The sequence below is a fragment of the Augochlora pura genome, chromosome 11, assembly GCF_028453695.1.
Source record: "Augochlora pura isolate Apur16 chromosome 11, APUR_v2.2.1, whole genome shotgun sequence".
NCBI classification, from domain to species: Eukaryota; Metazoa; Arthropoda; class Insecta; order Hymenoptera; family Halictidae; genus Augochlora; species Augochlora pura.
Window position 1 is genome coordinate 19,153,864 of NC_135782.1, and position 25,318 is coordinate 19,179,181.

Here is a 25,318-nt window from a genome sequence, read left to right on the forward strand (position 1 = left end):
GGCGACGCGTCGTGCCCGCGAGCGTTCCTGTTATTCCACTTTTATTCCAGCTTTTCACCGGGGAATGCGCAGTGATTCTCATTAACGTTCCGGCACTCTGCGAAAGAGAACGTTCTGCTCAGAAATGGAGTCGTATTGGGCCTCGCGTCGCCGTTCATTCCTGTCGCTTCCGTGCGATTCGGCTAGCACACATCTCCAAATATTCGGTCAAAGGTTTCTTCGATTCGCCGTGGAATCGGAACGACTGTTCGATCGCTTTTCGTTGTTTCGTTTGAAAATGGAGCAGGAGGTCGAGCAAACTGTTCGCCGAACAGCATTCGGTCCCGAGACCACAGCCGCGAGAATCGCTTTTCTTCTCCCGCGGTGCTCGATGGACGCCACGCTCCGCAAGACGAAGCACTCGGCGACTAGTCGAGGAGGGACGGGAACAGAGAACGGTAGCAGAGCGCGAGAACGGCTGATATTTTTCCAAGAGACGGATGTATTTGGTAGAGGAAACGTCCGGAGGTTGGGAATGGTTTATTGCGTGCGGCGCGGACTGCGGAGATAATGGGACGATGCGGGCTCCGAATCTCGAGTCTCGAATTTCCGGTCATCGGAATCGCTTCGACGGAGCACATCGTCGCTCCTTGTCACCAGCTTATCGAGACGATTGTTTGACGGCACCTCTTATTAAGGCGGATCGATGCGTTTCGAAACGCGACGAACCAGTTCTCTCGTCGTCGACGCGGAATTATTTTGACTCGCCTTGTAATCTCCGTCGCGTCGAATCTGCGGAACGCGTTGCAGAGCGAATGAAACGTTTAGAAAATTACCGCAATCCTCCGAGTTTATCTCTGAGCGAAGGGAATCGACGCGCGAACGCGAGTCGCGGCACGTTGCGATCGCGTTTAATTAACAATGATTCGGCCGCGTTGGAAATTCGGTTCGGATGCGCGGCATGCCGGGAGTTCTTCGGAGCCGGCCCGAAATAGTTTATGGAAACGGAACCGAAAACGTGTCTGTGGATTCGATCGAATTGTTCGCGAGTCTGGAATGTTTTACCGACCATTGAATAAATGATCGTCGCCGATCACCGGATTGAAACACGGTTGCGCGAATCGGACCTAACCCAGTTTCCGTCTCCATCGGCCTGTCGGATTCCTTCACCCTGTAATTTGACGGACGACTGAAACGTCAGAAGGCCAACACTAATTGCGACGTCGAGCTCTACAAAAAGTCCCCGACTGCTCCGTTACTCCGCTTCAATTATCTCTCTAATATTAGGGAGGGAAGATCGGAAAATCGAGTCACTGTTCCATGAACCCGGATCTCTCTCCGCGTTTCTCTATTTCTACCACCCTCCCACTCCCCTCTTTCTCTCTCTCTCTCTCTCTCTCCCTCTCTCTCGTCTCTGTCGTTTCGCAGCTTCGTTTCTGCACGCGCAGAAAATACAGCGCAGAAACGATTATTAATTCGGTATATTAAAATAATAGACTTTGGTTCGCGCAGCTCGATCAAAAATCCTCTGGTCTCGGAAGAGGGTCGCTGCTGAAAAAATTAGGAATACGCGTTTCGACGAAGGTGCTCCATTGTCCGCCGGCTTATTTGGGCCAACGAGTTGGCCTGACAGTTCGGATGCATAAAAAGAAGTTCCGTCAGCTGTTGTTTACGAACGACGTCAAAGCCAAGGGTTGTCTAATTAGAGAATTGCGTCCGCGACGGAAACGACGCGACCGACGATGCCAACTGACAATTGACAACGAACGTTCGCGTCGCAGTTTGCGTAGCTGGTCTCGCCGGGGCTTTTGGTTTCCTTTGCGTCGGAAACAGTGGCGACGCGTGGCGCCCGCGCGGACGGTTCAATTAGAAAGGCCGAAACGACGAGCAGAACCACGAGCGAAGAAATTGCTTGGGAATCGCGTCGCGACCAACTTTTTCAATCGCGTTTCAATTTCCCCGCGGATGGGGTGGCCTCGTAAAACTTGCCGGAAATCAGAATGCTAAATGGACCGTAAGGGACTCGCTTAAGCGTCCGAGAATGGGGATTCGAGCTCGAGCTAAGATCCCGGCAGAAGCGAGAAGGATTCGGCTCTGGCCCGGTGCGGTGGAGCAAATTATGGGACGCTCTGGAAATCATCGGGAACAGTTCCATTCTCTACTCGCGTCTACCACCACCGCATAGGACTCGTCTTTAACAAGAAACAACGTCGAATTTCTCCCCGAGAGATCGTTGCCACTCCCCTTAACGCGACGCTTCGTAACTCGCAAGATTCGTACATCGGATTTCAACCTGGAATTTCAAAGCAATGATTTATCAACTAGCGTCGCGAGCAATTCTCAATTTCAAGTAATAATCACTTCCCGAATACAAACCGGTACACCGGAAATATAAATATTACCACGTTCAAAAGTAGACACTTTCAGCTTTAATTTAAGCTAGGTTTCATTAAAATAGTCCCACCTGAGCCAAAGTTACAGCAAATCTAGTCGCCCGCCCGAAAATCTGACATTTTGGCATTTTTTTAAACTTTTCTCGAACAGTACGGCCATTTTGACGCAATATAAATTACTAGGTCTTAAAGTAGGCAACTTCAGCTTTAATTTAAGCTAGGTTTCATTAAAATAGTCGTACCTGAGCCAAAGTTACAGTAAATCTAGTTGGCCACCCGGGGTCATTATCGGCCCGAAAATCTCACATATTGGATTTTTTTATTTTTCCTGAACAGCACGGCCATTTTGACGCAATATAAATTACTAGGTCTTAAAGTAGACACTTTCAGCTTTAATTTAAGCTAAGTTTCATTGAAATAGTCGCAACTGAGTCAAAGTTACAGTAAATTTAGCCGCCCGCCTGAGGTCATTATCTGGCCGAAAATCTGACATTTTGGATTTTTTAACCTTTCCCGAACAGCACGGCCATTTTGATGCAATATAAATTACTAGGTCTTAAAGTAGACACTTTCAGCTTTAATTTAAGCTAAGTTTCATTAAAATAGTCCCTCCTGAGCCAAAGTTATAGTGAATCTAGTCGCCGATTAATTGTGCTAGCCGATGATCGCTGTAGTGAGATCTGTGCGATAGATAAATCCGAGGAACGATACTGTGCGGAGCGTCGCTGTTCGGGCTCGTAAATCGCGACGGTAGATAGGAGTCGGGTGATGAAGAAAGAAAAGAAGGGAGGGTTACGCGAAGGAAGGGTTTGCCCCGTAGGGGCTCGCGTCAGAGATCGTTCGCTCGGTCGTTCGGGTCTCCTCTCGACTTAAGGGTGCCCGCCCTTTCTGAATTCATTCGGACTTTTCAATTGGAAGACAAATAGCGTTGATAAAGCCGGAAGTATATTGTTATTGGAGCTCGGCTTGCCGCGTCGCATCGACCACGGTCCCGGCAGTATATTCGGATACCATTTTATACGGCAACGATTCGCTCGCTTTAAATCTTGTTCCTGATCCTCCTCGTGGCTGCTTCTTATTACCTCCGCCCCCGCGGAAGAGCAGAAGCCATTTTAAAGAATAAGAACTGCCGATCGATCGATCGACTCTTGCCCAACCTGCACACGGTTTCCACGCGATTTCCACAGCTTGCACAGGCTTCTACTAGGACGCTCAACGAGTTACCGATTTGCGGAATTAAATGATATCGTCGACGTTCAGTCGATCACCGTGACTGCCACGGCAACGTTCTCGAAAACTCTATAAAATCATTTTCGATATCGACGCGATCGCGTGCACCGACGTCGATGTCTGAAAGGATTTCGACAGCGGTGTTTGCCAGGAGAAGCGCCAGGACGGATTCGAATTTTCGGTGTTTGCGCGACATTCCGACGATGAATTAAGCTCGGAGAAAAGGTCTGCAGCACGGAGCGGCGCGGCGCTATATTTTTGTAAAAATTGCAGGTTTCGGTGGCGTTCCATCGGCCAAAGGAAAATTCCCGACGAAATTCAGCCGAGGCAGACGCGCGAGGCCTGCGAATAAACCCGTCCGACTCAAAGGCAAAGACAGACGGCCGGCGCTTTTTAATTAATGCATCCCTCGTGTACCGACACCAACCCGACGCCGCTTTCATTTTCCGTGCGTGATGTTTGCGCGTGGTAAACGGGTCACGCGCGGGGGTCGGGCCACTTGACGCATCGCCTTTGCGATAAGGCGATTAGAAAATGGCCTCCCTCCGCCCTGTCTCATCCGTACACCTATCGAGCATCGACCGTGCTCTCTCTCTCGATAGTTTCCCGCAGGCAGAACGAGCACGCAACGGCGAAAAGATATACATACGGAGAGAAACGGTATCTCCGCAGCCGTCCTAGAAAATTCTTTTTCGCGACCGCGCGTTTAATAATACACCGACGCGCGCTCGCTCCTGCGCCTTCTCCGAAATTTAAAATCAATATTCCCGTTGTTTGGCTAACAAAGTTGGTCGACTCGTGTCGGACGTGCAATCTAGATATTTCTATTATCCTCAGTAGGATCGCCTGAAAAAGTAGGATCACGATCCCGCCGGTCGGGTGGATGGGCTAAATTCGTATCTGCGAAAGAATGGCCGTCGCAATTAGTGTAATTGCAAGTTCGACCGATGCTTGACCCATCTTCGGCAACAAACGCGGTCGAAAGTCGAAACAACGATGGGAGTCGCCGTAGAGCGGAGGAAATTCCAGTGATCCTTGAACGGCGGAGGGAAATTCTAGAACGATGGCTATGTTAACGAGCGACGCTCGAGAGCAACAGCTGTCGTCTGAACAAATTGAAATTTTCCGGAACCGTCCGGGACAGACTATCGACGCGTGTGCGCGCGCGTAGACGCATTACGGTGCAACACGCTTTCGGCTTCTTCCGTTTTGTTGTACAAGCCGATCGCCGGCTTGTCGCGCGCGCCAACTTCAATTACGGTAATTGCGAGTTCTGCCGTCACCCAATGGCTCGTTAGAAAGTAACACAATTTAAACGGCGCCCTTAATGGCCGGCGTGCGTCCCCCGCGAAGACGATAATTACACGGGACGTATCGTAATTTACTTTGCCACCTCTGCCTCGTTACGCCTCGCCGCGCCCAGCGCCGAACCGAGCAGAGCCCGGCGACCGGATGACGAGCGCGGACGATTCACCCCCGCGCACATTGTCGTTCCCTTCGACCCTCGGTCCACGCTCTGTCCAATGACCGGACTCTCGCCCGGTTCGCGGCGAATATAAAGATAGCAACGAGTACGGTTCTCGATGGACCAAAGTCGTTCAGATATGGATCGGCAACGACCGTGAACCCATTTTGCTCGGAGGAACTGCGATTAATTAGACGAGTCGGCAGTAGAGATATCGCAATGTTCGATTTAATCTACCGCATCGAAAGCCATTGTCGACGGCAGACCGCATCTGGTCGAAACCGCAGCTCGTATCTTGGTCGCGGGGTGCGCGAATAACGCGGCGTTCGCTTCGTTAATCTTCCACTTGCCAAAATGATTCAATTTTTCCCATCGGCCGGAAGACGGAATGCGCAGTTATTATATCCTGACTTGGAATTGCTACTCCCAACATTCAAGCACGCTAACAAGAAAGAAACAAGGACTTTCTTCCGGAAGAAATCGCGTGGACGCGTCGGATGAGAAATATTGGCTACCGCCGATTCGCTTTTTGAACAGAATGCGACGCCTCGTTGCTCGGATAATATACCGTGAACGTGAACGTGAACGTGAACATGAACGACCGTTTCTTTTTTTTCTAAACCGGGCATCGATCAAGGAAGCGAACAGATTACCATTTTCCCATTAATTGGGAAAATAACGCGGGAGTTTCCGTGGAACAGATATTTTATTCGCGCCTCGGATTTCACCCACTGCCCGCCTACTTTCCCAATAACTCGACGAAGGTGCGTCGTTGAAAAAATATAATACGATCGGATACCAATAGCGGTTATTCGACTAGAGCGAGTCGTAAAACGATCAACGTCCTTCCATTGTATTTTATGCACGGTTTCGATCGTCGTGCAATTATTACCGAACGTTTTATTTCGCTGTATTTTATTGTTTCCAATTCGTGACAAGGTCAACAGATTTGGACCGTCGGTCAAATGGTGGGAGCCGTCGCTTCGCTACTCATCGTTAGCAGGACCGGGGAGTGGGGGGAAGAGCCAACTTTGTACCATGAAACTCGAGTTGGATAGGCTCGGGTCTTTGTTGTCGGAGGGAACGGTCGAGGACCAATGGTGGGGACCGTGATCTTGAGAAAGGGTTAGGGATTACTAATCATGAGAAAAACGTTAAATGTGTAAACGCGACGTCAAGAGAGGAGAATCTAGAGGGGGGAAAAGCCAGCAGCGAGGGTTTAGTAGCAAAACGAAGCGGACGATTTTCTGGGGTCCAATCAAGCGGCCAATCATCGGCCGTTGCGTCGTCGGCGTTGTTCGGTGTCGTCGGAGGGTTTCGGCTCGAAGAGGGACCGTTTCGGGTGTGTCCCCCGGCTCAGTTCTCTCTGGATCTCGATCGCGGCCAAGTATACTTGCGCTCCGTGTTTAAACGAGGCTTTAACGAAGACAAAGGGATCTCGGAGCGAAACAGCGAGACAAAGGGCCGGTTGAACGGAGTTTCTGCTGCCGCCGCCGCCGAGAAAGAAAGCCGAAGAAAATGTGGTCGTTCGTTTCCGTGGTTAATTGCGCGATCCTGGTCTGTTTGCCGGTGATTTTCGCGGTGCCGTTGGTGGACGATCAGGAGACAACGGTCCCGAACAGCCAAGATTCCACGGGCCTCGAGCAGCATGTACCCTACGCGAAGAATGTCAGCGCCTGCAATTTCACCGTGCCCTGTCACGGTTCTTACCCGTGGCCCGACGAGCTTCGCAATCACCACCATTACCACAACATGATCGTGCAAGGGATGTCTTGTTCGTGCGACCTGAACGCGCGTCGATTGCCGTTGCGCGACGACTACTTGGTCACGCCTGGCATCGGCATGCACAAATTCCACAGCAGATCGGTCACGTGGAACGAGGCTCGTCGGACTTGCTACGAAGAGGGCGGTCATCTGGCCATCATAAATTCCAACGCCGAGGCTGGCGTAAGTTCCGATCTTTCGTTTTCTCGCGTTCCCGGCGGCAGCGTTTCATTTTACGGGGTTGTTCCAGCCCGAATTAACCGTGTCAGCGATTTATATTTCGCTCTTTGAACCATCGCAGACGCCATTAGCGCTCGCGAAACGGCGCCGCGCGGCGACGGTGGCCCGCCCGTTGAAAGAGCGATTAATGGTGGGCTCGATTAAAAGCGTCGGATAGTGTCACCCGGTCGACGTCCCCTTCCCTTCTTTCGCCTTCTCTTCCTTTCTTTTTCACAGCCACGGGGCGCGTCTCTGTCTCTCTCTCTCTGCTGCAGGTGTTGGCGGGGATATTTAATCGAGCGAGTTCATGGGTGAAGGGTGCAGCGTACCCGGACGAAGCTTTCGTCGGCATACACGACCTCTACGAGGAGGGCAACTGGGTGACCATACTCGGCGACACGCTGCCGAGGACCGGCTTCAGCACTTGGAGCGAAAGATGGGGCGGCCAGCCGGACAACGGGGGTGGAAGTCAGAACTGCGGAGCTTTCCTCAGGGAAGGCACCCTCGACGACGTACACTGCGAGGCCTGCTATCCCTTCTTCTGCGAGATACCCCTCGTCAGCCCTGCCTAACGGCTGCCAGGATCCTTCGTCGAGGCGTCCGCGTCCGTCGGCTCGGAACCCACAGCCGTAAGATGAGTCCGGAGCGTAGCGCGACAAAAGCAGGGAAAATGAACATTGCCATTTATTAAATCCCCTCGACAACAGAAATCACAGCGATTCGATGATTTTCATAGAATTTGTCCGTTCCCGAATTGACTTTGTTCCTTTTTTCGTTATTTTTCGTCTCGCGGCGTTTCGGTGCTCGCCGTTCGTCGTCGTTCGCCTTCGAAGCATCTTTAATGGTGTTTCTACTTACAGGAGGAGACGGGGGCTGGTTCTCTAATGCAGTGCAAACAACTCCGGGAACAAGAGCAGAGGAACGAGACCAACGAACGGGCCGGCCGTATCGATTTTATTCCCACGACTCCTAGCAATGCCATATTTCTGTCTTTCTTCCTTTTCCTTTTTCACTCTTTCTCGATTGTACGTTGCAACGAAATAAAGAGAAGGAGACGATTTGAAAGATTGATAGAGCACGCTTGTTCCTCACCCAGAGTCCATTTACTTCGCGGTCAATTTATTTCACTAATTAAGGCTCGCGCAGATGCGTCGCTAGTGTTTATTATTATCATCATCGAGAATGCTCGCGTCTTTGACTGGTTCTTCCGTTACCATTACAGCATGGATCGTGGAAACCTTGATCTCGATGTTGCTTCTATTGGAAACGCGTCGCGGTCGCGGAACAAAACACGATAAGAAAAGTGGACGCGTAAACGTTGTTTTGCAAGCTGACAAGGGCTGCTCTTATAACCTAAGAAACCGTGTGAAACTATACTTGCTGCTAATTCATCATAATCCAAGAATAACCAAAAGAACAAGAAAAAAAACGAGCGCGTAAAATAGATGGATAATCGCTTCTTATAAACAAGCTGACGATAACGCGTCTCGATATTTTAATCGGTCAAGGAACACGCCTAGTCAGTTAAATCCGGGAAAAATTAGAAAAAGTGCACGGCACGACGGAGAAGGAGCACATACATCTTGCATAACGATTCAACGATTTCGCATATAAATGGAGCTGACGAAATGTGATGCAGCGATTCTATCAAAGTCCGAGGCGTGTCGTCGAGATCGTCGAGATCGTCGCCCGCCAGGTACCGTAAGGACCAAGTTACGCACGCTCTCGGTCGGGCTCACCGAGTTAGGGTAGCTGCGAAGATGTCGTCGCGCGATTCCTTCGTTAATCGCGTTATTCTGGTGATTGGACTATCGATCGCCTTTGACTCATTGTCCGTTCGATCGGAGGTGATACTGAACAAGTACTTCCCGTCGGACGGTCGTTGTTACAAGCTGCACACCGCGGCCCAGGACTGGCCCGGGGCGCGAAGGGCCTGCATCAAAGAAGGCGCTCATCTGGCTGTCATCAATGACACGAAAGAAGCCAACGTAAGATCCGACTCTGTTCGCAGACCTCTTCGTTCGAAGAGGAATGAAATTTAACCAACGCTCCGACGTTTTCGTGTCTCGTTTTCAGACGTTGAAGGAAAAGTTTCACAACAAAACCGATGTCGTGGGCGCGCATTGTCAGGATGCCATCTTCGTGGGTATACACGATCAGTTCGACGAAAACGATTGGATCACCATCTTCGACGAACCCATCGCCAGCGTGTTCCACGTTTGGACCGACCACTGGGGCGTGCAGCCCGACAATTACGGCGGCAAACAAAACTGCGGCAGTTTGTATCGGGACGGCAGGCTGAACGACGTTCCTTGCACCATGAAACTTCCCTTCTTCTGCGAAAAGACAGCGGCCACCAACGGCACCTGTCCCGAACCGGATCAACCCACGTAGAACGCGAGCGCCGAAGGTTCCTATGACTCCGGATTCCAGGTTAGACCTGGTCGGCGTAGCGTTTCGAATAATTATCGATTATTAGAATTGCCGTCGTTGTACTCGGATCTTCTGCAAAATAAAATCAGCTGACCGAGAGTTTGTTCCGTTCGAATGCGTTCAAAGTCGCCGCAGTTGGGTTCGAGGTCTCGGAGGGTTGACGAGATTAGCCGACGGTCGGAGCGAAATAGAATTTCGGGAAATCCAATTGTACGCTAATAATCGGCCGAGCCTCGCGCGACCTCTCGATCTCTCGCCGCCGCTACATGTTGTTATCGCGAAGCTGCTCCGAGATACGACTCCGGCTAGTTTTGCGACGGACGAGGGACGCTCGGTTGATCTCGAAGGCTCCAGCGATGCGGAGGAACATCCTTGATTCTGTCGCGGTTTACGAGCATCTGTTCGATGACGCGCGTATTAAGAACCGACGAACCGCGTCCACCGTACGTGGACAGAATCGAGTAATCCCAATAAATCGCGATGCGAGAATTTTCAAACCGTCGCAATGGATCTTATCGAGCGTTGGCTACGTATCGATAGCGGTCGCGTTTAATTAAACTAGTCGTTCGCTTTCTTATGGGCCAATGGTACGACCTCCGACCAGATTTGAAACTCAAACGATATCGCCTAACGACGAGATAATACAAGACTAGCATAAAATCGAGTAACGAGTAACGAGTTACGACGTTTCACTGTTCGGAACTTTGCAATCGCCTGCGACAAGTTCTCGCCGCGAGGCCAGGGACTCTCAATTTGTATTCCGCGGGTACCTCGGATTCGACCGTAAAATCAGCTCGGCTCTCGAATTCTCTAATTTCTTGCCAAAAAAGTTGCTCGAATATCGAATAAGTAGCATTATCGGTGAATTTAGGATTACGTTCTGCATCGAGCTAGACGACGCTAGCTTCCCGCGAAGAGACGCGTATCTATCTGGGTGATCGAATGCCTCGGTCGCCGATCGAGAAGGTCGTTAAAACGTTCCATCGAAAGAGTACGGTAGATATCTATCCGGGTCAAGCTCGACGAATTTTAAAACCGTTCGATCGTGACCGCGAATGACACCGACGCTGATCGGGAAAGTGTTTGGTTTCTCGAGAGGAGGGAAAGATTATAATAACGTTCGATCTTGGCACGCGCGATCTGGTGCCACGATCGCGTGGCGAAGGGAAACAGATTGTCCAGGTTATGCGTTATTAAAACGGGCAGGTCCCGAGTGAATTTTTTCGCGAACTCGATGTTGCCTCGAGTCTCGAGGGACACGCAGGACGTGCTCGTGTTCGACGGTAGTCGGCGCGAGATCCGCGTGGGAGAGACGGAACGCTGCGAGAGGGTCGCTAGGACGATAGCTCGGTCATCTGGTTATCATAAATTCCGAGAGCCGAGTCGCCGTGACGCAAGTTCGAATAACTCGTTTCCTTCCGCTTTGTCCGCGACGGACGGCCTCGGAGAGCTCCCGAGTCATTACCTTTTCCACAGCCACTCGACTCGTCATGGATTTCTATGTTTCGCCGAGATATTTGATCAAGGACCGCTCTTCTTGCTTCGTGGTTCTCGTTTCAAAAACAAAAAAGAAAACTATCGCTCGAATCCGTATCTCTGCTTCGTAATAATCGAGCCGCAGATTTCACGCGCTCGCATTCGCTTCGAGTCTCGCGGCGTACGCGAATGCGAATAGCATTCCTCAATCTTTGCGAGCCAATGCGCTAAAATTGGCATTTCCATGAAGATCCGCAGCACGGTCACGACATACGCAGGTCGAACGGAGATCGTCCATTGCCAAGAAAATTCCCGAGGGAGCACAATTCTTTATTATCCTCGCTTGTATTTCGAACTTGATCGAGTAGTAACTTTGCATTATTAAATTTCTTCGGATTCGATAAATCGTTGAATGATGGAAGTCTCTTTCTCGATCTTGGAGTGGAAGCAGCCTCGAGCGCGAAACGATAATGATCGCGACGACCTTTTAAGAAACAGACGTTCAAACTTCCGAGCTGGATCGTGAAATTTCGGCGCGAGCTCGAAACGCAATTTCGAACCGAGTCCCGAAACGAGACCCTCGAAACCGGAAATCTCTCCCCCGTCTTCGATCCACCCGTGGAACTTTCGACCGGGCGAATCGTCGAATTAAAAGCGTCGCCGAATTCTATTTCGCCGCTAACACCCGGCGACCGGGAAACGAAGGACTTTCGCGATTCGATTAACCCTTTTACCGTTTCACCGGAGAGTTTAGATAAGAGCCCGCAACAATGTGGCCGGCCGTTCCCCCCACCCCCGGATCGCGTGGCCCGACGAATCGCGGCGAATTTGCTGGCGAGTCACGCGCTCGAGGGAACGGGCTACAAATATTCTTTTATTTCGCCGAACAAGTTTCTCGCGCCCCCGGATTCGAACTATCGCGCGAAATGATACGTGCCCCGAAACCGGACCCGTGCCGATTCTCTTACCCGGGCTGTTCGAGATATTTGCGCGGCGAAACACGAAAGGATGCCGTTCGATTCGAACGTCGAGCATTTCGCCTCCTCCGAAAGCTGGTCAACGTGCTCTCGTTCCTTTTTGGAGAACAGAAGTACTTGGCAATGAAACAATGGCATTATTTGGAACATGCTCGCCAACGAATGCGCGGAATAATAATAATCGATATATTTAAATATTTCGATCCAGGATCGTCGACAGGGAGATGTTCGATCGAGCGTTTTCATCCGCATGCCGATTACTGTAACGAGGTAGAAAAGGCTAAAGTACCGGCTTCGACGACCGCGACTGCAAGAATGCGAATGGTTTGGGACAACGAGGGTGGAGGACAAAAGTTGTGGGCGGATTTTTCCGAGGGCGGGCGACGGTCATTGCGATGCGGAGCGTTCCTTCGTCCGCGAGTCTCGTAGAACACGGTGACGCGCGACGGGGCCTTGTTTCCACGTTACTACAGGTCGCAAGAAATTATTCGACATCAACGGCAGGAGCATGTTAGCGGAGATAGATTTTAAGGAGATTCCGAAAGAAATTGTGTCGAGACGAATAATAAAACGAAGACGACGGACGACCAGTACATGGACCAAGAGATTAGGTGGAAAATTTCATGACGAAACTTTTCCAAGCAATTACAGAAAACGCGACGGTATAATTCGGTCCCAACATCTGGAAGCCCACAAGTGTCAGACACGATTCTCGTTCGCGAAAAGTGTATTCTCGTTCGAGTGTGGTTCTCGGGTGCGTCACAATATCCCCGTTCGAAGTTCCCTCGCCACACCGCGCCGGCTCTTTCCGAGTTACGAACTTGAATAGGGACGATGACTTCATCTGGTTATGCGATTAAAAGCGATAGCAATTCGACGCGTTCGCGTTATATCGAGAACTCGGCGCGCACTCAAAGTCCGGAGCTCGGGGCTCGAGCCATATAGAAATCGCAGTCGACACTCGCCGATCCAACATACTGTTAACTAACATGGTCCTTTCAAAAGCAGTAGCTCTCGGAACTCGGTTAGGGGAGTAGGAAGTGCTTCAACTCTGATTCAATTTCCGTGTGTTGCACTCAAAAAATCAGCATGCCAGCGCAAAGTCTGCTCGCTCGTAAGTGGCTAATTTACGAGTAGCTGTTAGGGGAGGTCTCCAGAAGTTTACCCTGCTTCCCGAACTCTCCTTCTCCCTTTTTTTTTCCTCCCACGAATCGAATAAATAGATCGTTTGAGCCGAGGTTCTACTAAACGTCAATTTATTTCGGGTATATTTTCTCCTGTTGATCTCGTCCTATTCCCCGCGTCTCGCTGCTCGCTAGTCCGTTCCAAGTATTTTTAATTGTATTTCCGCGAAAGGCGAAAAATACCTCGAGCGCCATTCTGTGCGGTTGAAAACATCTCGGGATTCGGAACTCGGATCGCGGGGGACAAAGAACGGACGACACTGCTGGGTCGTGAAAATCTACGAAATCGAATTGGTTCTCTGCTACATTGAAATAACTCTGCGACACAGTTACCTTTAATTCCCTGTCTTGTAAATACGACGCTACTTATTTTACATAAATCAGTCCGTCATTCCGCCTAGGAAATACGATAGCTTCGGAATAAATCTGAAAAGTCCGGTTCCAAGGAAAAACAATAGCTTCCGAAGCCGTACGGATCCACGGAAGATAATTGGCTGGGCTTTAATTTAAAAAAGGAATCGGTATCGAGTCGAGTTTCTCCCTCGACGAGGGGTGGCTCGGCTCGGCTCCGCTCGGCGGGACGCGACGCGACGGCACATTTCCGAAGAAATAAAAAGCGAAGAGAAAATTGAAGGCACAATGATGATAATTCGAGCATCTTCGTTCCTCGAGGGCGTCCATTTATTGCCCGGTCAATTTATTTTCTAATTAAACTTTCCGGGAAAGCTTTCTAAACATTCCCGGCGATGCGATGGAATTCTATATAGACGGAGTTGACGGCACTCCTGGCCGGTCTATTATTTCAGAGGGCCGGCCCAGGGAAACGAAGTTGGCCGATAGTTGGAGCGAAATAAAATTTATTTCTCGAAAGATGTGCCGCCGATATCGCGGCGCCGAGGTTAGCGATGTCGCAAACTCGGTGAACGCGACACGCTCCGACCTCCCGTGATTTACCCGGCAATAGTTAGCAACTGCTAAAAATTTCAAATTTCACTCTCCCTCTCACTCCACTCCTCTCCCGCCCCAGCCATCGTTCCCAGGCTTCTCCCGACGGTTTTATCGGGGATAAATCAAACTTGCCAAAGAGTTACGCCGGTGTCGCGAAGACTGTAATAGGACCGTGCACAGTTTGGTGGACCGTCGAGATGTCGTCGCTGATCGTGGCGCAAGACTCGCAGCTGATGATGCTGGAGTTAGCCGTGGAAAATGTGAGTACATTGTTGACGCGTTTGTCGCTCGGAGCATCGTCTTGATCGAGACGCGCGAACTTGGTAGAAAATGGGATCCGCTTATCAAAGAGAATAACCCGGCGTCGTCGGCGCGTTTGTACGCGCGATCGATCGGACCGACCGGGTTGCACGCTTAAACGCGAGACTTTGGATACGTGCAACATTTTCGGTCGCGGAAACTGCGACGGACGCGGAACGCGGCGATAAAACGAGAAACGCGACGCGAGCACGGCGCAGCTAGCTCGTTGCTCGTTGCAAAGTGCACTTTAGACAAGAGTCCGGCGTTAAAACTTGCCACTTTTTTTCGACCATTGTCTCCGGCGTCGCAAAAAGAGATGCTCATTTCGAAGAAAACTCGCTCGACCCGGCGACCTTTTATATTAGAAGGTGACACGTAGTTTTACGGCCGCGAAACTTTTACGATACACCCTGTCTATCAAATCGTCGGAGTACGTATACGTAGTTGCTTCGCTTTATCGGATTTCCCACCGAAAGCAAACAAACTTCTCATGCGTGGGAGAACGTATCCGACGATCCCCCGTTGCCGACGAGAATTTCCTGCGCCGTATTTTCTTCGAGTTCGACGCCAGAAGCGTGTTCGCGTTTCTCTTTCTTCGAACGATGCGTTAAAAAAATGATTTTCACATGTTATCAAAAAATTTTCAACGCGATCTTCAAAGACTATACTTGGAACGATTCTTGCACGATTGTTGACGGGGCGTATTTATGGTAGCTGTACATGCCGTGGACGAGTCTGTTCGACAAGGCCCTGTTGAAGAAGACGATCATAATGTTCCGAATGCTGGACGACGAGTGGGTGACGATGGCGCCGAATCGCAGCGACTACCGATGCTACCGAGGCTCCAGCTACGAAACCGAGCGGTTCTACGGTGGGAAATCGGTGGTGTTCGCGGTCCCGGACAAGTGCCTGGAGAAGCCGGTGGAGGCGGTGGAGCTTCAGATTTACGTGTACAAACAGGTGTCCAAGTTTTTCGAGCTGGAACGCCAGCAGAATTTCGGTTACGCAGTTGTCAGCGTGGACGGGCTGCTTAATGGCATTATCAAGGATCTGAGCGAGAGAAAAGAGCTGGAAGGGTACTTTTCCAGTGACCTGAACCGGGAGCCTGTATCAAGGTGAACGTATTTAAATACGCGAGCCTGGCGTTTATGCAAATGCGCCGGCGAAACGGATTACCCCGACAGCGAATGTTACCCCGGCCACGGTTAATGTAATTTAAAAAACCGCTGTACCGTGCACCGGCCGCATTAGTCGAGACTCGGGACTAGGAAGCTCGGGACGCCGGGACCCGAACCGGTTCTCGTTCTCCGTTCTCCGTTCATTTGTATCGGAGATCCGTCCGTTGTCTGACCCGTATCCACGAAAATTTCTGCCCCCCGCAGCGAAAAACAGAGGGAAAAAATCAAGCGGCGCGTTGTTTCGTTTCACCCTGTTTCACCCTGTTTCGGCCCCCACCCGAATTGGTAAGCTAACGGATAGATTTAAAAAACAAAGTGTTTGCCCGTCCCACTTTCTGTTAGATTCGCGCAAACACCCGTCCCCGGCGGTAACCTTTTTGCAAGTTAAATCCTGCTGCACTTTCGAAATACCGAGATACATATTATACCAGCAAATTCCCCTTCGACGCTTCCGCGCTGTTTGATACACCCGCGTGATTAATTACACGCGCCGATTCGAACGCACAACGTTTCGGTCCGTCCTTTGTGGACGCTGGCAAATATACTAGGTTGATTCTATCGGTGATTTACACCGTCCGTCGACTAATTACCGTTTACAGAGCACCCGCGTCCCGGAGCTCGCAAGATAGCTTTCAGTTTTTTCGAAATTTTCTCCCAGACAAGTTAAATTCAGAATCGTCACGCGACATATAGAGACGGATACGCGAGCGCGTTTCTCTTTCCAACTCGGAACAAATCGGAACAGAGATAGCCGCGTTCCGGTCTTCCAGAGTATAACGTTTCAAGATAGCGTTTCACGGTCGAAAGTCTGAAAAGGATCGGATTTCCATACCAGGGGAAGAAAAGAGGCGCGGAACGATTCCAAAAGAATCCGACGCGTACGGTTCTCTCGTTGGCTCTCGACGGCTCGAGTTCTGCTCTAGAATTTTCGAGAGATCCATTCTTCTTCGTTCTACTCTCCGTCCAAGGCACGGTTTACTCGTCCAGGAACGTGTCCGCTGAAGGATCTTTTTCGGTTTCGGTGTCGTCGCTTTGTCGAGACAAGAAGATATTTTATTCGCATCGACCCGAGCCACCCCCCTTTTAAATCCAAAGTCACCGGAACATCCGGAATGCCGTCAGCGAATGAAATAGCCCGTATATCGTTCTCAGCTAGCTTCGGTATTATAGCTGGATGAAAATAAACGATAGCCTCGAAGCAGCAATAAACACGAGCGCGAGACCGTCTTCCAATTTCCCGAGGAAAAATCTCCCGAGCAACCTAAATCTCGGCTTTGACGACCGTTGAAGAAACCGTTCCTTTATGCGATTACCAACTGGCACCTTGTTAATTGCTTCCAGCATGTGAAACTTGGGCCAACAAGTTCGTTGCCGGCGCCGGGGAACATAATTTAGAGGATAACGTTTTATCTTTCCCGGCCAAAGAATGGCGGAGACGCGCGTTGATACGGGTCCGCCAAGAGAGGAGCTCGTAAATCCGCTTTTCCGCGGGAACGAATTAAAGCGAACGCCTCGGGCGGTGGTTACGGTGGACGCGCGATTTCTGGCGAACCAACCTAACCGAGTTAATTAGCGCTCGAGCGTCCGGACGTGCACTTTGTTTCGTCGTAGAACCGATCGGACGAGTCAGAAATCCGACTCGGTTGAAAATGATTCAGAAATGATTAGAAAGAAACGTTCCGAAACGTTGCAGATCGACTCGTGGGACGTTCCAGTTGCTGGACGAGAACCAACGAGAGACCGAGGCGACCTTGGAGGTCTACATCCGCATCAGTTTTCTGGGCAGATGCATCTTAACGGAGACGTACGCGCCGAGGAGTATCCGGAAAGCGTTCTACGCTCGGGAAGAGACCGACGACTGTTACGAGTACCAGTTCCGCGAGTTGTCGTACGAGGACGTAGAGTCCTACCACTGGGGTAGCGCGACGATCCTGCCTCCACTGCATCCCGACAAGCTGATGTGCGACTGTCAGCTCGAGGAGAAGGAGCAAACGACGCAAACGGCGGAGAAGAGAAGGAAGCGGAGGCGCGACGATTACGCGGCCAGGCTGGCGCAGATCAAGAAGCTGCTGGCGCTCATGAAGAAGATGAGGGAGAACCGGCCGGAAGTTATGGGCCAAGGGGAGGGTCCCAAGAAGATATGCCCAACGACGGACGCGGTCTGCTCCCCGGCTCCCTGCATCCTCGACTTCTCCTGCTGTTCGAACTCTTGCGCACCGAGCACCGTTTGCTGTCTCCCGCCGCCGTCTTCGCCGTCCTGCTGGACGTAGAAAGTTCCCGAAGATCCAAAGATGTTTCGCACGGTACTTCCAAGTTAGAAAGCGGTTTGTAGAAAGCGCGAGCGCAGCTGATCAAAGCAAAGTCCAGATCTCCTCCGTGTTCGTCAGATTTTTCGCAATTCCAACACTCGTTCGATATTATTTCTCGTTGAAAATGGTCGACTCGCCGAGTACGCGGTTTGTGCAAACACTAATAAACGATGCAATAGTCGTACTGGAAAAAATGGAGCGCGAACATTGCTGAGAATATTAGACCTCTCGGAAACGATCCCCTAAAAATCGTACAACTCCGGCCCGTCGGTTTTCTCCCGCGAAGAGCGGTCAGTCCGTCGTTTACACTCGGCGTTCCTGTTCCAGCGATCGAGCCAATCTCTGTCGAGAGCCAGCCGTATAAGACCGAATTTGCATGCAAAGGGAAATCGCGAAGACGTACCGGGGAATCCTCGATGGAGGCGTTTCCCGGCGGAGTCAAGAGAACTCTATCATTGTTCCAGTCGGATCATTCGGAGGTAATCAGGGGAGCCGTGTCCCGGCTTGTTTTATGAGCCGTTCGCCCGTCGCGACCGCCCGATTTCCCAAATTGCTCGATCAAATTTTATTCCCTCTCCGAGTCGGCACGGTTCTGCTCGGGACTGCAGAATATTAGAAAAAAATTGAATAACCGTATCCGCTTGCCGCCGCGCTGCTTCCTTTATCCGACCGTACAGATTTCTAGCATTTAGTTTGCAAGACGCGTTTTCTTCTTCTTTGGAAATTTTTGGCAATACCAACGACGCGCGTTCTCGAATTCATTTAGCACCGTAGACTGTACCGCAACGACGTAATCAAGACTGTCACCGCGTCTATGGAATTGCCAAACGATGTATGTATCTCGTTGGGATAGAAAAATTGCAGAACGATGCACGTCTCACATCGACCGATCCTCGTAAATTTGATTTTTCAGATTACCGCGACGACGTCCGTTTCCCGGCTGCTTTCGAGAGGGCGAAGAGAAGGCGCCCATTCGCGAGAATTTCATTGAATTTCCATCCGCGCGTCGCGAACTCGCGCGATAATCTCGTTCGCGCGACGGCCCGTCGTCGTCGGCCGTCGGTCGTCGTCTTTCGAGGAGCTTCTCCTCAGGGTTTTTCAAGGCATCTCCGCGTGGCAGCTCGATATTCACTTCGCGCCGGGTATTCCGATATTCCATGCAATTGAAAGCCGGCGGAGTTTTGCATTTTGATTATAGACCTCTCGCCCCGAACCGAACCGAATCGCTCGACGAGCTTGCAAAGTCCTTCGCGCGCTTCGTTCTCCATCGGTAGCCGGCGCGGTGGACCGGCTATTTCATCGTAGGCCGCATCAGGCGAGATTCGAATCTCCCCGTGGATCTTCGAGGATAGACTTACAGAGTCGACACCGTCGACAGCATCGGCTTCCCCGCGGTTCAATATTTCGCACGCTCGACGCACGCCGGAAACGCTTTTGCAATTGACCAGAAATTTTTGATAAATTCGAATAACACGAACCAGTCGGAAATAAATGCGTGAACGTTCACCTTTATTTCGAATGCCTCTTCGTTCTTTTATCGCTACTTTTACCAAACGAGTCGAAACGCGGATTTTAAAACGATCGGTTCCAGGTTTAATCTGGTAAAAATACGTGTGGATGAAAGGTTGTTGGTCAAAGTAGCGTCGAAAATGCGCATAGGTTTTTAATTTTACAGTCGTTTAAATTTAAACCGTTTCGAGAGGGAGGAAAAAAAGGTAAGCTGCTCGCGCCATTTTGCCATTTGCCATTTGCCAGAAGAGAGAATTTTCGAAAACATTTAGCTGGAAGTTACGGTAGGTTGAACATCGACGTTTTCAGCCCAGCAATTCTTGAAGCGTTTCGCCCGCAACGCCGCGTTGGACACCCGACTTTCTGTTCCTTCCGCAAAAATGTGTTGCTACCGCTCCACTCGAAGAAGAATTGTCTGTCAAAAAACAATTTCTCGAATTTCTCGAAACCACTCGAGATCCGTAGATCTCGTTCCGAGACACCCGCGGCAAATAAATGCGTTATTCTATTTTTAGATCGCGTATTCTAAAGTTACCTCGGAATCCGACTCTGTGCGGATCGCGGCCGCACGTTTTTTCGACGGAATAGGACGTCGATGCTCCGACGCTCGATTTTCCAGGAGAGCAGAGAGTTTTACGAACAACGAAAGCGTCGTTCCACTGGCTACGCGAATGGCATTTGTCGCGGATAGGCTAGGCAGTTAACGACTCGCGATACGGAACGGCAACTGGCGCCTAGATTTCACGCCACGAGGCTAGTCGCGTGCATCGCGGATCGTCGATATCTAAAATGCTTTGACGCGCGTTTGCGATTACACGAATACCGCTTTCTAAATTTAGGAACGCTGCAAGGTCCGCGGTACGTCCATCGCGACGGCAAACAATCGGCAAAGGGGTTCCGCGAACGCGATTTTTTCCTTCGGAGCACGTGTCGCGGGTATGGAGAATGTTCGGGCATTTGCGAATAAAGAGACGGTTGCGTGTTTCGTTTGCGAAGCCGTACACGAGCAGAGGAGACGTTCGCTGTCGCATAGCAGGCGACGCGTATTAGCACAAGATGCCTCGAGAACGTCGAGCGTCGATGTAAAGTCGACTGATCGATAGGAAGCAAGGCCTGCTGGGAGGAAGCAGAAGAAATCGCTTACATTTCACTCTCCGCGAATGTTCCGTGCGGCTCGAGTTTTTCTAGCACGTTGCGCGATTATTGCGTCAAGTTTCTCCGATATTTGTTTTTCCTAAAATTCCTTTTTCCGTCGTATCTATACGCGTCGTCGTAAACGCGGCATCGATCCGAGATTAACGAGAGACTCGTTCAATTAGCGGATCTTCGGACCCTTCGACGTCGAGTTTTCCAGCGCGTTTATGGTCGTCGCGGGGACGCAGGAAACGACACCGCCGCGAGCTGCCGGCTAGAAAAGCGACGGACCCGCGGATATGATAATTATACGCTATATTTTCCCCGTCTCGTAAAGTCGTCCCGTTGATGATCGTTTTTACGACGCGTAAAACAGTAAACCGCTAACATTTTCTGCTACGAGACGACTCGCACGACGCGATCCTTGCGCAAACGAAGGAATTTTCGGGGCGCGCTCGTCCTGCGAAAAATTGCGAGAACCGATCGTCGATCGGTCCATAGTCTAGACGCTCGAACGAGAGCGTCCCTTAAAAAACCGCCGCGGTTTGTCGGGAAAAGCTTGGGCAAAGTGAAAGTACCCACACACACACACACAAACACGCAGTCGAGACGCACTTTCGTATTCGCATGACTTTGGTAATGCAACTGCGATAAATCATCGCCATGAAAGCGTGCGGTCGTTACACCGTTGAATGGTTGTTTCATTGCGTTAATGAAACTGCTGTGCAGCGCTACGCGGCGCGGCGCGGTGGCACGCCTCTCGTGATTTAGGGCAACGCTTCGAAGCTGGCAAAATTCTTTTCAGACGTTCCACGGCAACTTCTTCGCGTAGGATCGCGTCAAATATCGCGCGCATTTTCTCCTTTCGATCAAACAATTTGTCCGATAAACTGTCCGATCACTTTCAATTTCCAACAGCATTTCTTACCTCGGATAGAGAGCGATCTACGAAGAGGATACTTCTCATCCGAGTCACTGCTCCGTTTATGCGCGAGAGTATCTAGAATGTTTCAAACGTCATCGTAAAAGTTCCTTCGGCGCTTCCGGATGATTTCGTAGCTCGCGAATGTATATTTTCGTATTAATATCTTTAAAACATTTTCACGAATGAATGCGAGTAACGACGGTGGCTGGGATCGTGCGATCGTAACATCGATCGGAAGTTATTAATGACACTGGAACGGAAAAATTTGTAAAATCCGGTGAAATTCCAGGCCGAATGTATTATTCATGGTACGTGTTGCGAAAATTTGAAAGGAAGACTTCCCGATTCACCAGCGGCAGGGCGCGACGCGTCGTTTCGCCACTCCCCGGTGTAATACGTTGCTTTTGAATTCCCTGGAAAAGTAGATTTTACAGGATTTTCGAATTCATCGGGCGCAGCTTGTACACCCGCTTTCAATTTATTGCGGTTTAACGATCCGGCCGCGTTCGAATATCCGACGAATAAACTCGGGGGAGCTCGGGTTTTCCGAGAGGACACTCTCGAGAACGACGCGTCGCGAATCGAATCACCAAGTGGTGATCCTGGAATCGGAAACGCGCGGTACTAGCCGGCGGAGCATGCATCTTTCACGGCTTCTCCGCTGTCGCGGGTCATTCGTCCACCTTGAAAAATTCACTCTTCCCACGGCGGATTTCCTCCGACGAAATTTCATTAAAAGACCATTAGTCCTGCAAGCGTTTGGAAATCGCGCGAACGCGGGAGAATCCGCGTTAATCGTTCCTGGCAAATTTCCTCGCGATTCCCTCGCCAGAGACGTCGTCGTCGTAGCTTACGTTCCCGCGCAATGAGTTTTTTTGGATTAGTTTTTTAAACAGAGATACGCCGGATTTTCGCTACAAGCTCGTTACTTTCGCCGCATTTCTTCGTTGTGCGGCCGCTGTATTTTTTCCTCTCCTTCCGTTTGCCGCAATTTTCCGTTACACCGGTCTCTAATAAGATAAAACCGAGGCCGGCATCGTTGAACGCCGACGCTGTAAACTGGTTGCCGGCTCCTGGCCGCAAGGATATCAAAAAATGCGTTAAGCTCGCGTAAATTTGCATAACTTTGAATTAGCACGTGCTCGCCGCATCGCGTCGCTCGTTTATTTGCCTCGCTGTCTCGGACGACGTTTTAACAAGCGCGATATAATATTTATAATCTAAACGCGCCTCTTCTTCTCTTTCCCCTCCGTTTTTCTCCTATTCTTTCAGCTCTCATCAGCGCGCGCGCGCGTAATTGCACAGGCAAACGGAAACATAAGAAAATAGTCAAGCCTGCCGCGTACGCACTCGGTGTTGTCTCTCTTTGCGTCTCTTTGCGTCGTAACGGACGTTTTTCGCGCCTGCTCGCTTTATCTGTTGTTTTATCCCGCCTTATCCGGTACAAATAAAGTTTGATATTTGTTTATATGCTGTGCGTACGAGCATGAATTTCGTGGCCTTTTTATTCTGCGACGCGCGAGCCCGTGCCGTCAAGGAAACTGGTTATCCTTTCGATTTCGCTCGCTTCTCTCGGACTTTCTTAATCGACCGAACAGATTCTTTCTTTATTTATTCGCGGAGTGACATTGATCTTGCTCCTGCCGACAATTAAGTTCTCAAACGTACGCGTACGATTGTCCGTACGGTCGCGGTTCGCTAAACCGTGAAATCCTCTAAAACGCCTCGCTCCGTAGGAAAAGGAAGAACGAAGCCACTGGTGGCGAACAAACCGCGTTTGCCCGTTTGCTAATAAAAATGTAAACGAAAGATCCCCGGGCCAAGTTTGTCGGTACGCGAGTTCCTTTCACTCGCCCACCGGAAGATTAAACGGCAACCGGAACTTGGTTCCGCCATTTCGAGTCGGCGTGCACACAAACTACGGGAAAACTCGTGGAACGCGAGGCAACCATGGAACCGTCGCGCCGCCACACTCTTGCCGCGAAAGATTTTAACTTTCCGGTCCGCGCCCGCGAATCGCAAACGCCTAACTCGCGTTTCCGGTATTTCTGTGGCGCTATGGGAACTCGTGAAATTTACGCGAGAAGAATTAATTAACCACCGAGTCAACGGAACATAACCTGACCGCTTGGGATCATCCGGAATAGAAGATTTCTGCCGCTGTAAAAGTGCCTTCTTGACTACGATACTTGTTTCGAAACGACGTCGCCTGGCATTCGGGAAATTGAATAGCCGCGAATTCGGACAATCGATTCTCGATAACACAGCCTGAGTTATGGGTAGAAAAGGTAGGCCTTGTCGGGACTAGGCGAGCGAAAATGGTTGGCGCCGGATAACGCTGGCGCGAGACTAATACAGCTTCCGTGGTTCGTCTCTCCCATTGTGCACGTTTTTGACAAAATCTCGTTGCATCGTGGCCCGGAAATAGCGGCGAGGCTGCCACGTTCCCGGATCTCGTCGACGTTTAGATAAATAGAGGGAACCCGGAAGGAGGGGAGCACGCGGGTGCAATAGTTCGGCTAGGATAAGCGGGATGCGAAATGGCTTCGCTATAACAGGAAAAATTCGTGCTCGGCTGATACGTGCGCGCGTGTGTACGCTGCATGGTGCGCGCGCGCGTGTGTGCCGCCAGCTAACACGGTATCCGCGTGTAAGCGCATGGGATATTTCAGAATTACGGCGCGCACCGGATGGAAATCCCGGAAAAGGTATTGCTTTTCTCATTATCGGGCAACGCAAGATCGCTTCATAAATCCCGGCGCAAGCGAATAAAAACTCTTCGCCCGCTAAAAACAGATTAATTTGGCGTTGTTCGTAGAACGTTGTTGGCAGGTTCGATGGACTCGGTGGTCACGTTCTCGACGAGTTCGAGTTCTACAGTGAAACCGTGGTCATCAATCGCATCGGTTTGCCGGGGGAATAACGTTTAATCGTAAATATTCATGCGGGAAAAGCGGAGATGGAATAGGCGGATGTAACGCGCGTTTCTCCGAAAGATAAAGAAAGGATCGTCGAAATGCAGTGTTCGCGGATCCTTTGCAAGCTTTGCGAGGAACTCGAACGGATCTATCGCGTATCAACTTTGGATTAAATTGCGGATAACCCGGAACTGCGACACGTCTCGAGAGCGCGGCTCGCGCAACGACGAAGCCCCGTCGAACGCGATGGTTTAACGAGACTAATTGCGTCGGCGATTACGCCAGAAATTGCATCGGCTCACGGCAGATCGCGCGTGATAAATTTTTCAAAGCGGCGACGTCACTTTCTAAGCGATCCTTGTGAAACGGAGCAACGGGAATTGCGTTAATTGTATTAGAGGCAGCGCGTTAGCGGCAGCCATACAAGAATTTAACGAGAGTTTAGCTCGAACAGGAACGCGATGGATTCCGAATTACGATAAGAAGTCTTACGGCTGCCACCTCAAAGGATCCGGCCGTCGCACCTGTCGACTTTACGCTCCGCGACCCGTTGTTTCACCCACGCGCTCGCAGCGCAGCGCGGTTGGTGCACCGCAAACAATCCGTGAAAACGCGATGCGAAAAACAGACGGTCACGCGCGACGGTGTACATTTCATTTCATTTCGCAGATTTCGCAGATTTCGCGATGCAAAACAAAGAAGCTTAAATTCGCCGATGAATTGGAAAAAATGCGTCCGACAGAAATCCTACTACGTTCGATACTCGCTGACCCGATTAGAGGCGGAGTACGCGCTCGTATTTTATCGAAGCAAAAAAATACATAAATACGTTCGACGGTCGATAAGCCGAGAGTACCCGACGATCGAAATTCAGTTTCTCGCGATATCGTAACTCGACGCGAGAGATCGACGTCGCTTGGAGAACCTGTCTCGCGCCTCGAATAAACTTTATCGGTGAATTGTCTCGCTTGAATTTG

The 25,318-nt window shown here is 50.6% G+C and overlaps 4 protein-coding genes across 4 annotated transcripts in view; 3 read left to right on the forward strand and 1 right to left on the reverse strand.

The window, feature by feature from the left end:
* Positions 1-25,318, reverse strand: part of Fstl5 (follistatin-like 5) — a 59,324-nt gene that overhangs the window by 14,569 nt on the left and 19,437 nt on the right. The window lies entirely within an intron of this gene.
* Positions 6,586-8,047, forward strand: LOC144477185 (hemolymph lipopolysaccharide-binding protein-like). Its single transcript, XM_078194676.1, has 3 exons — positions 6,586-7,014; positions 7,326-7,679; positions 7,911-8,047. Exons 1-2 carry the CDS (start codon positions 6,586-6,588, stop codon positions 7,620-7,622), a joined length of 726 nt encoding a protein of 241 aa, XP_078050802.1. The 3' UTR covers positions 7,623-7,679; positions 7,911-8,047.
* On the forward strand, positions 8,702-9,598 carry LOC144476799 (hemolymph lipopolysaccharide-binding protein-like). Its single transcript, XM_078194030.1, has 2 exons — positions 8,702-9,038; positions 9,127-9,598. Exons 1-2 carry the CDS (start codon positions 8,811-8,813, stop codon positions 9,442-9,444), a joined length of 546 nt encoding a protein of 181 aa, XP_078050156.1. The 5' UTR covers positions 8,702-8,810; the 3' UTR covers positions 9,445-9,598.
* Positions 14,266-17,816, forward strand: LOC144477256 (uncharacterized). Its single transcript, XM_078194841.1, has 3 exons — positions 14,266-14,328; positions 15,083-15,483; positions 17,240-17,816. The coding sequence occupies exons 1-3, from the start codon at positions 14,266-14,268 to the stop codon at positions 17,814-17,816; spliced, it is 1,041 nt and encodes a 346-aa protein (XP_078050967.1).

Bases quoted from the DNA above. Each gene is read 5' to 3' on its own strand.
- LOC144476799 (XM_078194030.1), top strand. From the start codon at position 8,811: ATGTCGTCGCGCGATTCCTTCGTTAATCGCGTTATTCTGGTGATTGGA. The intron at 9,039-9,126 runs GTAAGATCCGAC...TCTCGTTTTCAG, and splicing joins ATGACACGAAAGAAGCCAAC to ACGTTGAAGGAAAAGTTTCA.
- LOC144477185 (XM_078194676.1), top strand. From the start codon at position 6,586: ATGTGGTCGTTCGTTTCCGTGGTTAATTGCGCGATCCTGGTCTGTTTG. The intron at 7,015-7,325 runs GTAAGTTCCGAT...TCTCTGCTGCAG, and splicing joins ATTCCAACGCCGAGGCTGGC to GTGTTGGCGGGGATATTTAA.
- LOC144477256 (XM_078194841.1), top strand. From the start codon at position 14,266: ATGTCGTCGCTGATCGTGGCGCAAGACTCGCAGCTGATGATGCTGGAG. The intron at 14,329-15,082 runs GTGAGTACATTG...TATTTATGGTAG, and splicing joins TGGAGTTAGCCGTGGAAAAT to CTGTACATGCCGTGGACGAG. The intron at 15,484-17,239 runs GTGAACGTATTT...GAAACGTTGCAG, and splicing joins AACCGGGAGCCTGTATCAAG to ATCGACTCGTGGGACGTTCC.